We start from the raw sequence: 13,111 nt of genomic DNA, 5'->3' as shown, positions 1-13,111 counted from the left end.
GGCCAGACTGCCCGCCAGTTTGCTTGCTCGCTACCTATATAAAAAAGCAGATAAAGCCTTATTATTATTTGCAATAGTACTTACCCCGGCTAGACATGCTCCTTTACAAGTTTTGAGCAAGAATTTTAAACTTCAAAGTTAATCGATTAAACCTTTCCTATTTCGTCGAAAGCTGTAAAATTAAATGACTATGGAAAAAGGACTTCAAGATATCACTATTTAATCTTTTAACAGTTATAATGAAGAATTGCTAATATCTCATTGTTGTAGTTGTATTTGAGTAGTGTGTTATCTTGGGAGTTTGTTTCTTTAATGTTAAGTCAGTATCTGAACAAATGGTCATCAAATTGTTTATCGCTAGGTCAGTAGAGAAAAATATTCAAGTTTGTAAATTCATTTTGAATAGATTTTACACCCATGAGTTAAAGCGAAACCCGGTAAAATGAAAATATGAATTAACAATAGTGTAAAACAAAGTAGCTATTTTATTATGAATGCCTCTATAATGTTTGTTCAGTCTGAATATGATACCAATGATTGTACCCGTAGCATAATCCTTATCTTCTCATAATGAGTAATCGCGTCTCTACCGCCCAACTCGCATCTTGTGCACACAAGATAAAGAATTCTGGTAAAAACAAATAATCATTAGCTAATAATTTCTGTGTATTTTGCGAAATAATATTGTTTATCCGACGACTACTGGTTCGGAGTTTAATCCGATTACTGGCGACTATACGGGATCGGCCAACAGGGAACGTTTTAAAGATTATTACTTAGTATGAAAAAGAAGATTGTGTCGAGGAAAACAAAAAAGTGACGCCTAAAATATTATCCCTGGAGCTTCTCCCATTCGATAAATTATTAATATACATTACTCTTCTTTTTTAGAGTACGGTGGACTTCCATTTAAGTCGGATCGTATTAGTGGAGGTCAGCGCCTCACTTTGATCCACATTAGATTTGTCTGGCGGTGATTTACCCCACCAGAATATTACTCTTGGGAAATAACTGTTTCGTTTACTTCTAAAAGCGCTTTGCTCCATGCTTTCCGGAGCAGTTAACTTATAAAGTTAACTTTTACTGGCATTTTCTGCCCTGAAACAACCTGGGTGGAGTGGTAACAAGTAACGGATATATAAGTTATATTAACTAGTAACCGAAATGAGTAGCGCCCGCCCATGGGCCATCGACGTAGCGTCTGACTGGTTCGACGAAGGTCGGCGCGTGTGCCATATTGCCATATTACTCTCCGTGACTAACAGGTTGGCGGTGTCGACTGTGCATATAATATAATACTGTTGCTACCTGGATTGGTTGCTATTGATGTGTCGGAGAACTGTAGACACACGCGTGACTAACTTGCGGATTTCTTTTAACTCGGGAACGTTTCTTATCAGCTTTCACGTTTCGAAACCGAGAAATGTGCTCATTACATCTGAAGCTGTGAAACTTGATGGCCGATGCATTTGAATTTGTAATATTATGACGAATGAGCTCAGTAGAAGACGTAGTCACTATTTCAACGCTGACGTAAGAGATACGACACTGGGAGGTAACTTGGGTTCCCATCGCACCTTAATTCTGGTCATCCGTGAGAGGGCTAATATGGTTCCACAGCCGTTGTACACAGTTAGCACTAAGTCGGCGATGTGTCGCGGTTCAGATTAGTGATGTCGAATATCTGCTTCACGCTTGGAACCGTAGACTGGCTTACGAATCTCGAAAGCTGAAATAAGTATATTTTTTTCTGCACCATATAATAAAAGAAATCGATGATGTCTTCAACCCTTATATATTTTTCAGAGCATTCTCAAATTTTCTCTTCGCCTGCTTCTATCTGTGTCTAGCGATAGAAGTAATTGTTTTTATGGACTTCCTGTATGTACAAATCGACAATCTTTCGTTGCGATCCATAATCTCCAGCCGGTGTCGCCTAAACCGCGACTGTCGAGCGAGACTGCTTTCTAGAATCGGATGGCTACGTAATGATTCACTATCTATTCCCGGATATGCCTTGCTTGCATATCTGCGCATTCCTGGCTTTAGTGGCCTGCCAACACTGACAATTATTATTGCATTTCAGCTAAGCAATATTATTCAGTGTCACCACAAATTATCGACATGTTCAAACATAATAATTAGGTGTAACTAATGTGACGCAGCGAATACGTTTTGCCAAGGAAATAATCCGCAACTAATTTTCCTAATTTGCCTAGTCAAAAGACACATTTTCTTACCGCGGGAGGAATTGAATGATAAAGAATATAAATATGTTGTTAACGAGTCGAGTGATCGACATTCGCACAAACGAGCACTATAAAGACTTGTACAATAATGTGCATTGATCCGGAATAAATAATTTAAATGAATGGTATGATAAATCATGACTCATGGATGTAAGCCACAAGTCGCGGTCTTCCGTCATCTCAATTATGGTCCATGATCCGACATAGAGAGCTAAAGATCTGCCATATTGCGAATACAGTCAGCCCTCGTTATTACATGTGGGAAGTTTCAAAAAACTTCAATTAAATCTCCCAATTGCAGTAAATTTCCATGAAAACTAACATTGCTGTACTTATTACCGCTAATTGAGTATAACTTTGTGCATCAGGAAGTCAACTTCCCGTTATTTTGGCTTTTTTTGGCATTTGGATTGACGCGAACAAAAACGGCTAAAACACCGCTATCTTCCGGCATTCCGAATGCGGTAGCAAATTTCAGGTAAACGGTTCGTTCGGCAGAACCGAGCTCATTTAGAAAACGAACACGCTAATATTCCTCAGCTAAAAATGAACGGCGAAAAACCAAAACTTTATTAAAGTGTGTTGGCGTCGATGACGAGTTTTGACACCGCCTCGAAATGTCAAGAAAACATCGCTAATATTCATAAATAACATAAAACCTCCGGAAAGAAAGAATGACCGTGAATTGGTTTCAACTGGTTTTCCTTCACTATTGTTTAATGAGCTAATGAGGCAGGTCGGCTGCCGGCTCCGTCACTTGACGCATCAATCATTAGCCTGGCACATGATCTTGTTCACAGCGAGAAGTGTGGACTGTGGACATCCATATCCATCGCACAGATGAAGGCCACGTGCGTACAACAAACATACAACTGTATCGAGTACAGTATGATATCCCGTCTGCTCGCTTATAGTGTAGCTATAGCCATAGCCCCGGTGTATGTAGACCTAGGCTAGAGCCCTATAATCGGAACACCACGCCAGTGGCATTGGTTGTTGGATGCGAGACTATTTGCGGACAAATAATACAACTCTCGCTTCTTTATTTAGCCCGGCCGAATCCGACTCGCAACGCTATTTTTGCAAGCGGACATTTTATTTTTGTGTCGCGCTCGTGGGCAGCATGGCAATTAATACGCATTGTGCGTGAAAATAAAATGTTTCATTATTTTTAGCGCTATTTTGGGACACTTTTTTAATGATCTAAAATATTTATTTTCGTTTGTTTTGTATTTATTTTTATGCTATATTGTATTTATTTTTAGAGAAACGAATGGATAAACAAGAATGGTCTTGAAAATGGCCAGTCAAACGAACTCGTAATTAGATGGACGCAAAATTCCGGTTATTCGCAGCCTTGAACGCTTTTCTCAAATATTTTTTTCCTACATATTTTTATAATGTTTTTTTGTTTCATCAAAGATTTTCTAAAACATGGTTCCGGCAAACGGTATTCTTCCCCGGAGCAACAACGGTCGGATTATATTTACTGCTCAGTTCTTTTTATTCGTTTTCTTCTGCCGCTAATTTTGCGCTAAAGCACAGAAATTTATCGGCGGATGGCGCCACAATATTTCGCGCGCGATTTCTGGTTCGTCCATTAGATATTTTTGCGGTCGGCTAAAAGCAAAAATGACCCCCGTATCTTCATCGATAATGGATGTGCCAAAAACCACTAGTAATTTACATACATACTACATATCTACGCATAATTTCGCGCGCGATATCTCCAAAGTATCGATAAGATCGAAAGCGATATCTTGTGCGAGATATTTCTATAACTACGAATAAATATATAATAATCTCCGGCGCTATCACCACGCCGAATGCCTATGATTTAATTAAACTAATATTTCAATTCCGCCATTAACATTCATTTTCAATTCATCTTCTATATATAAATAAAAATGTTTAATGTTCGTTTATTCAAAATCTTATATCTTCGAAATTTAATCACAATGTTGCATTCGAATACGCGTGTTTTTGTGTGCCTATATTAGACAGATATCACCTGTGACGGGTAAAACATGTATATTTTTTTTAAACAGCTCCGTCTGTTGGACGTAAAGGCACACGCACTATTGTATCTCTATCGGCACAGACAGACAGAGCCAGAGCAACACGTGGCAGAGTACAGTTGTGTATTAAAAAAAATACCCACTGGTGCGTTAATTAAGGCGTATTTTCAATTCCGCGTGATACGAACATAAATAATTTATTCGGCATTAAATGATTAATACCAGCAACCTCGTGTTCATCCTCAACCTTGAACTCTAACTAATTATGGCGTGTGTTATATATGTCTAAAACAGAGCTTCTTAAACATTTTCGTATTGTGGCTCTCAAATGAAAATGGTTTTGGTGCCGATTTTTCTCATCGATCACCGAAGCTTCTTTTGTCATTGATGAAAAAAAACATTGTTCCCAATTCTGGAATTCAACACGACAATTTTTTCATGAAATTCAATTTATGGTGGATTAGCTTAACTAACATATAAATCAATTCTTCTTGAGCTACCCCAGGGTTGAGAAGCCCTTATTTATAATGTCTAACCTTGACATGAAACAATTTTTTTTTTTCAATATATGTAATACAAATAACTTAATTCAAAATCCTTTTCATTGACCATGTGGCATGTTAGGCAAGGGTAGGCAGAGAATTTAGTTTCATTTAGAAAAATCATGAAATCCATTATCCCAGAGTGGTAGATATTATCAGTATCGCCTTTGTGAAAGACCGCCGTTCAGAATCGAAACATTGCTTGAAATAGCTTTAGCCGTGTTTGGTGACCAGATCTGAATAGCCTGGTACTTCCCCCATACCCTTCAGCATCACAACATACCCCGATTAGCGATAGTATTAATGATGATTGGATCATTTTTATAGCACCGATTTAGTGAGAAAATCACATCAAAGGAGGGGCCTTGCAACTATCACTGCTTAATAATTTGTTACAGTTAGTGGCTTCCGTCTAGTGAATTAAGACTATACATACAACCATAGTCTAACAGGCTCCGTTTAGTAGGGAGCAGTTGGAACTATTGAAATTATTATTTTGGATATTATAATTTTGGATTTATTCAAATGATCGAGCCTATACTGGTGCCCTCACCCAAACTCCTTGTCATTGACAGTTATTGCAGTATGTACGGTGCTTAAACTTACTGTATTTGTATTGTGTAAATGCAAACAATATGAAACCCAACCAAATGCCTTGTCACTGTAAGTTATTATAGTATGTATTGTGCTTAAACTTGCTGTATTTGTATTTTCAATATGTAAACAATAATGTAATCTAAAATAATGGATTGCTGTATGGGAACCCATATTGAACATTTTAAGCAAACCATAGACAAAATGGAGAAATAATTAACTAAAAATTCTGCCTCAATACAGGTTCGCCTAGTTAGGCAGGTTATGCACAACCTAAAATATAGTATATTATGGTTAGATATGATACGGAAGTGATAGCACTCAATGATCGATTGATTGATGTAATGATAATGGTGACTTGACTAATTAGGTTATTTTGTTTTGCTTTCAGAGATGGTCGAGGCCATGAAGAAGGTGGCGTCCTTGGACGTGGAGTTGACGGTTGAGGAGAGGAACCTGCTGTCAGTGGCGTACAAGAACGTCATCGGCGCACGCCGGGCCTCCTGGAGGATCATCTCCTCAATCGAGCAGAAGGAGGAAAACAAGGTCAGTCGCTTGTACACTCGGTCCTGGCGCCGAGAGCTCTCTTGTTGCCATAAATAATAGAAACATTAATGCTATTCATATTGGCTGTTAACTTTCGGAGATTTAAGATTTTAAACAAAAAAAAAATTTAATCAAGTAGACGTTAATGTTTATACTATATTGTATCCATTTAATACATTATATTATTTCCATCTACATTCATTCATATTATATTTATATATTTCCTCACCTTCCTCTTCCCCAACTTCCTCCCCTCCCCACTACTTTCAGCCTCACAACATACCCCAATTGGGGATGCCATAGTCTCATGGCTCCAGACGGTTGGAATCATTTAGGACTCTTTTGTGCAGTTTCACATTTAAAAGACAAGTTAATTAAAACTTAAGAATTTGGACAGTAGTTATAGCAGGAACAGATTGGTATTATTAGACCTTACTCAGGTTGCATCACCGTTTTGGGTGGTGAGTTTGCTTTTTATTTTAGTGTTCTGAGGTAACAGCCTTAATTAGACTAATAAGCAAAGATCAATTTCGTAATGTGCTTTCTCTTTCCAGGTGTCAATAACCAACAAAAAACTTGAGTCTTTCGGATATTAATTTAAAAAAAACCCTAAGCAAAAAATAAATAAAAGACTTGATGGTGCTTCTGCAATGTGAAAATTCCTACATTTTGCCTAACACCCGCACATTGTGGTGCATGGTAAGGTAGGAACAGTTTGCAGGAACTACATGTTGCAGTTGACATACATTTTTTTTTTTAGAAATACAAACATGGTTATGAATAACTTGACAATATTTGAAAAAAAAAATGTGGAAAATGTTGCTTGTGCTTTGATGAAGGACTTAGCTAACAGAGAAATTGAACCCACGATCCCCTCGTGGGAATACAATGCATTTGTAAACTTGACTACCAAGGCTCTGTTTCAGTTTTTGAACAAATTGTGATCAGCAGAAAGGGATAACAATCATGTTGTTAATCTTGTCAGCTTATCATAATTTAATAGAAAGCTGAAACACACCTAGAATTGGCGATTAACAGGGACCTTTCAGATGTGAAAAAAACAGCGTTGATCTGTATAACCTAGGTTTATGTATAATGATAATAATTGGATAACTTGTATAGTGCGGTTTTTGTGAAAAAATCACCTCAATAGTGCTGTACAATTTATTATGAATTCCTAGTAACTATCTAATTTTATTATTAGAAACAAATTCAGAAAAACATACATATTATTTACAAACAGGTACAGAAAATAATACTTAACTGGTTAGTCACTTCAGATAAACACACTTTTATTAAAAAGTTTACGACTTTGCACGCAGGGGACCCTATAGTCAAAACATTGGACATTGATTTTACATTTTTTATAAGATTAGTGGCAAGAGTAGACTTGATATTTCTTTTAAAAGGCTGGAGAATTTTAATATGAAATGACCTTAAAAAGCTTACAAAAAATATATTTTCACTTTTTGCACATTTCGTTATTTACAATGTCAAGGACTGTGAAGGTAAAAAGTTTCTGACTATGGAAATGACCCTCTAAAAAGGTGAGTTTTGAGTTTAGCTCTGAACTCTGTCGAGTCTAATCATTCTTAAATCATGTGGCAGTCCATTCCAGGCTTTAGGTCCTGACACTGAAAGCATGCATATGATAAACATTATTAACTAATCTTCATCATATATAAACCTCGAGTATACAGATCGACACAGTTTTTTAAGTAAAGTTTAGAAAGTGAAAATCTAAAAAAGGTTGGTTATGTCTATTAGCTTTTCTGCCGTCGAATATAATAAATGTTGTGATACATACTGGATGTATTTAATAATTATTCTCGAGAAGTTTGTGTGTTAACCCTGGGGGCCAGAGCTCTGCAGTGCTGAAGAATTATGCCCGTACACGGTACAAAGCACTATAATTGCCGTGTCGATCTTATACATTCATTTTGCTTTCAGATATTACCTCTACTGGGTTAGTTAAAGGCGAAAATATCACTTTATCAAGTGTAATATTGTCTACACGTTAGTTGGCTTTAACAAAAAATGATTTTTTTATTTGCTGTAGTTTCTTGCCGTCCCCTATGAGTTTAAGGACTAGCAGTTTGTTCCTGCATTGTGTGTTTGTTTAACTTTGTATTTTTTACATTTCAGGGTGCCGAAGATAAACTATCAATGATCAGAGCTTACCGTAGTCAAGTGGAAAAGGAACTAAAAGACATTTGCTCCGACATCCTCAATGTACTGGATAATCACCTCATTCCTTGCGCAACTAGTGGAGAATCTAAAGTGTTCTATTACAAAATGAAGGTTTGTACTTTTCATTCTTAACACTCATAACCAACCTCCCCATATCCTTCCAATGTTTCCACTGCATATTATTCCCTTTAGTGCTATTGTAATCCCGATACAATAGCTTCTCTGCTTTTTCCAACGGTTGTGAAGTCTTTTTTTTCTCTATATTTTTTGGATGTAACAATCTCTCTGAAATAGAAGGATATCTCAAGGATCTATTTGAGTTACTACTAGTTAAATATTAGGAAAATTGTCGCGAAAAATAAATGCCAATCAGAAGTCATTAATATTTAACAAATACAATGTTCGATAACTGTAGACTTTTACAATAATTAGAACTGCTATTGTATCTTTATCTAAAAGCAAACATTATTATTTATTTATTTGCAATAACAGTATATACCAGTACATTGCAATATCGGTAATTAACGATGACAAAAAAGTGATTAGCAAATACATTTACAAGTGGGACAAAAAAAAATGTTTCAAATTTAGGTTTACAATGTTAAGTCTTGAATAATATATTAATTTCACGTTTAAATACGTTGTAGGACATGTGGAAAATATCCACATTTCCTGCGAGGCAGTTAATTAACCTAGTGATTCTTCCCAAGGGCATCACCATTGGTAAGTTAGTTCTGCACCTAGGAAGAATCAAAAGCCTGTGTTGGCGGCCTCGCGCAAAATTATCCGAGACATAGAATCCTATTTTAGCCATAATGTCTGGTATTGATACTAAACCGTTTAGAAGCTTCTACGCCATCAGGAGTAATGCAACATCCCTTCTGGAACTAAGGCTGCATACACCCAGCATTCCCGAGATAAATGCTGTTGGAAACAGCCATGGGTAATAACCAAACTCTCTCATGTAGTATGTAATTATGTACAATGCTATGAAAACTATTTAGGGACAGAATTTTATTTATTGACTCCTTGCGCAGCCATTAATCTTGTAAGGTCCACCAAACATGCTAAATTACAATTTGCAGTCTCAATATAAAAAGTCATTAATAAATCAAATCAACCTCCTTCCTGACTTACCTAACCTATAACACCGCTCAATAAATCAACTCGGACATCTGCGGTGTGCGGCTTGATTTTGACATCTTGTTCTGAAACCTTGGAATTTTTTATAACAATTATGTAATCTAAAGAATGTCAATTAGCCTTCCTAGCTACGGAACTATCCCATACTAAAATTATGGTCATCATTTATGATGGAGACAAAATATAAAATAAAATTAACAAAACTGAAGCGAGAGAGACATCCTTATTGACTCCTTGCTGGATGAAATAAAGATATTTCTTCTTAAATATTTCTACAGATTAATGTCAATAGAATAAAGAATAAGCCCATTTTAAACCCGGGTTGAGTACTATTTGATTTGAATTTTGGGTGCCGCTCAGTCACACGCTTGTGGTGTCGGCTGCGCCTTGGGCTTAACTTTCCAAATTACAGGTGTGCTAAATCAGTCGCGCGGGTAAAATGTTCAGTTAATTAAATGTGTTGCAATGAAGTGTCATGTTTCACAAATCAACAGTTCCAATAACCAATGCTGAATGTGCAAATTGGTCACTTTAAAGCTGCTTAATATATTTTTCCAATGAAGTAAACAGTGATTTATGCAAAATATCAAAGGAACTCTGTACTTCTTGCTCCCCAAAACAGTAACCGTTTTACTAATTGGATTCTTGCACGCCTATTTAAGAGCTTGGTTTAAGACCGTTTTAACCAAACAAATGCGATAATAAGTCAAGTTTTTCACTGTGCTGACCTCACGCGCCGCGTAATATTACACAAAGTTAAGGCTGTAAAAAAGTTTCTCTAATGCAAGGTGACCAATTATTTACACATCCAATATTGGTTGTTAGTACTGTCGAAATGGATAGTACCATTTACTGGATACTTAGTTTATTGTGAATGGATCTTGCATCAGGCACATGTGTGTAGGACGGCCCATACCTTTGTACTCACCATGAAGGGGTGACCCTGTATACATACTACCGATATCTGTCGGATAACTCTAACCTCTAAGATCTATCTACAGTAGAGCCGTCTATGTCTTGTAAACTCCAACTTTCACACTCTTTTGCTGAAAGTAATTAGTAGCCATGAATGAAATGTGTGTTGTTTTCAGGGAGACTACCACCGTTACCTAGCAGAGTTCGCCACCGGCAACGACAGGAAGGAAGCGGCGGAGAACTCCCTGGTGGCGTACAAGGCTGCCAGCGAGACCGCCATGACGGAGCTGCCCCCCACCCACCCCATCCGCCTGGGCCTGGCGCTCAACTTCTCGGTGTTCTACTATGAGATCCTCAACAGCCCCGACCGCGCCTGCCGCCTGGCCAAGGCTGCCTTCGACGACGCCATCGCAGAGCTGGATACCCTGTCAGAGGAGAGCTACAAGGACTCGACACTCATCATGCAGCTCCTGAGGGACAACCTGACGCTGTGGACCTCGGACATGCAGGGCGATGGTACGATAGACATCTGACTGCCAATAAGTGTATATTATTAGCATATGGCATTGTGTACTAATGCGGTGTTCTCTGTTCTCAGGTGAGACGGAGCAGAAGGAGACGCAGGAAGCCGAGGACCAGGATGTGTCGTAATGCAGCAGGCGGCCGCAGTAACTTTATACAGAAACACTTAGCTTAAGGCCCAGCCCTCAGTGCCAGTGTAAAGATATTACATCATGGACTTTACCTCTCAGAGGCAAAAACATATAAAACACAATTTCAGGGAAAACAGGCAAAACCATACTTATATATACATAACAAATATATATAATGTTCGTATGTTTCTGTATTGTCGGTGTTGAAAGTTATCCCTCGACGACTCAAAAAAAATAATAAAACACTCGCATAAACCACACGTTATTCTTTGGCCCCATTCTCATTGTTTTGTGATGGGACAAGACGACAGTTCAGGAATAGTTCAGAAGGGGAGCTGTATGTATTACTAAATTATTGTAACCGCTTACCGCTACATTTTATACATTCAGATTTCAGTATGTAAAATAACAGACGGATCTTGGTAAGCTTTTTGAGGCCAGAAGCCAAACATTGTATCAATTTTTTCAGTATTATGGTAGAAATAAACATTTTAATTGTAATGTTTAAATGTTAGGATTGTCTTTATTTGTACATGGTGTTTTAAGGAGAAAGCAAATGATTGATTACATTGTACTGTACTGTACCTTACGTTGCTGTTTCCTGATTTGGGTGCATCGATAGTATGTTACCACTGTTGCTGTTCACACCACCAAACTGCTAACTGCACATTGCGCATTGTGCATTGTGCTAGTGACTCGTTAACAAACCCTCGGCTTCATTTGTGCTCTATTATACTATACATGTGTAGGTATCTAGCATATCAGCTCATATTTTAATTGATTCAAATCATTCCCTGTAGAAATATGTGGACTTGTGTATACTGAAATTTTATTAAAAAAAAATACATGTGTGAATTGATAGTGTTTAAAAAAGTTCATAATAAATACAAACTTTTTTTTACATATTGGAAAAGTTGTTTTTTATGAGGAGCGGGTGCCGGGTGCCTGCTGCCTGCGCCGAGCCCCCCTTCTGATCTTATCCCCGCGCGATTCTTTCACATTCCAAGCAAGCAAGCAACCAACCAACGCGAGTAGTGCTGTGCCGGGAAGGGCGTTTCTATACTTTTCTACCTACCAACCAACCTCTTGTATTCTATACCATCGTAGTCTGCGCACACCCGGGAACAATGGCAATGTCAGTCATTTTGCAATAAGAATCCCCCCTGGGACCTGTGTGTCGCTCGGCCTCACTGTTATATATATATTATAATAAATATCATCTGTGGATTCATTAACAATTCATTATTGTAAGTACTGGTGTACACTGTATTATTATCAGGTGTCGCTTACTACTCGTTGTATGTGTATACGTTTGTCTGTGTGCAAGTGTTAGGGGCGTGTGTGAGTGGACAGCAGATGCCGGCGCCTGTCGCTTCCCTCCAACTTACCTCCGGTCTCGAACCTTCCCTTTCACCTCCCACCGCCCTTCAGCCGCACTTCACTCAGTCGTCCTCTTCCAAACAAACAAACAAACAGACAAACAAACAAGCAAACCAAGTATGTATTTGCATTCTGGCCACCCGGAAAGAAGCTTGTATGAGTGTTTCTTCTGCAAGTTTGAATATCTGTCGGATCATGTAACCGACTGTGTGTGTTATTATAGTTGTGTTGCCCATTTGGTCATTGTCACTGTCACTGTCGGGGCATTTGGGACATCTCAAGGCAATGGGAGACCAAAAGGAGGGCTAGTGGAACCCGCTTGCACTAGCAGTGTCCGCGTTCCCTTGAGAGACTCGAGCGACATGCCCGGTGTCCTAGGCCCTCTTTGCATTTATTGTGAGTGATGATGATTTTATATGAAGTGTCCACTACAGCTGGGCTTGACTCCGCTATATGATGACATCTCTCTTGTATAATTAATTTAAACATGGACATTTGTTACTTTGCTGTAAATGGTAGAAAATACAGTTATTTTCCTTTACCTCTGTTCTGATTCCCAAATTCAATCGCACTTAAATTAATAAATAAAATACAAACAAACATTGCCGTCTTTTTCTTCCACTCAATTCGTCAGTACTCTTCACCTAATATCTGCAAACAGAAAAGCAATTTTGATTAACTCTTGACAGACCGAGATACCAAACAAAACGTCTGTAACCAAGTGGGTCGCTAACGACCCCAAGCATTTTTCTGTCTTATGGGCTTTTAAACTATAGAAATCCCAATTATTTATTTATTTATTTCACGCCTAGGCTTTTACATACATATATATAAAAAATATACCCGAAAATAATGCAGGAAATGATTATTTAAAACAATTG

General features: G+C 37.9%; 1 protein-coding gene across 1 annotated transcript in view; it reads left to right on the top strand.

Annotated features, from left to right (window-relative positions):
* 14-3-3epsilon (tyrosine 3-monooxygenase/tryptophan 5-monooxygenase activation protein epsilon) overlaps window positions 1–11,763 on the top strand; it is a 63,470-nt gene extending 51,707 nt beyond the window's left edge. Inside the window, exons 2-5 of the mRNA XM_089645131.1 lie at window positions 5,795–5,949; window positions 8,095–8,250; window positions 10,374–10,713; window positions 10,796–11,763. Of these exons, the coding sequence (XP_089501257.1) occupies window positions 5,795–5,949; window positions 8,095–8,250; window positions 10,374–10,713; window positions 10,796–10,848 (704 nt within the window). The 3' untranslated portion in view covers window positions 10,849–11,763. The remainder of the gene's footprint in view (window positions 1–5,794; window positions 5,950–8,094; window positions 8,251–10,373; window positions 10,714–10,795) is intronic.
* Window positions 11,764–13,111: the final 1,348 nt, after the last annotated feature.

The sequence above is a fragment of the Hesperophylax consimilis genome, chromosome 22 (genome assembly GCF_061612785.1).
Source record: "Hesperophylax consimilis isolate HC1 chromosome 22, BYU_Hcon_1.0, whole genome shotgun sequence".
Lineage (NCBI taxonomy): Eukaryota > Metazoa > Arthropoda > Insecta > Trichoptera > Limnephilidae > Hesperophylax > Hesperophylax consimilis.
Note: the sequence above shows the minus strand (reverse complement) of the source record. Positions and strands in the feature narration are given on the sequence as shown.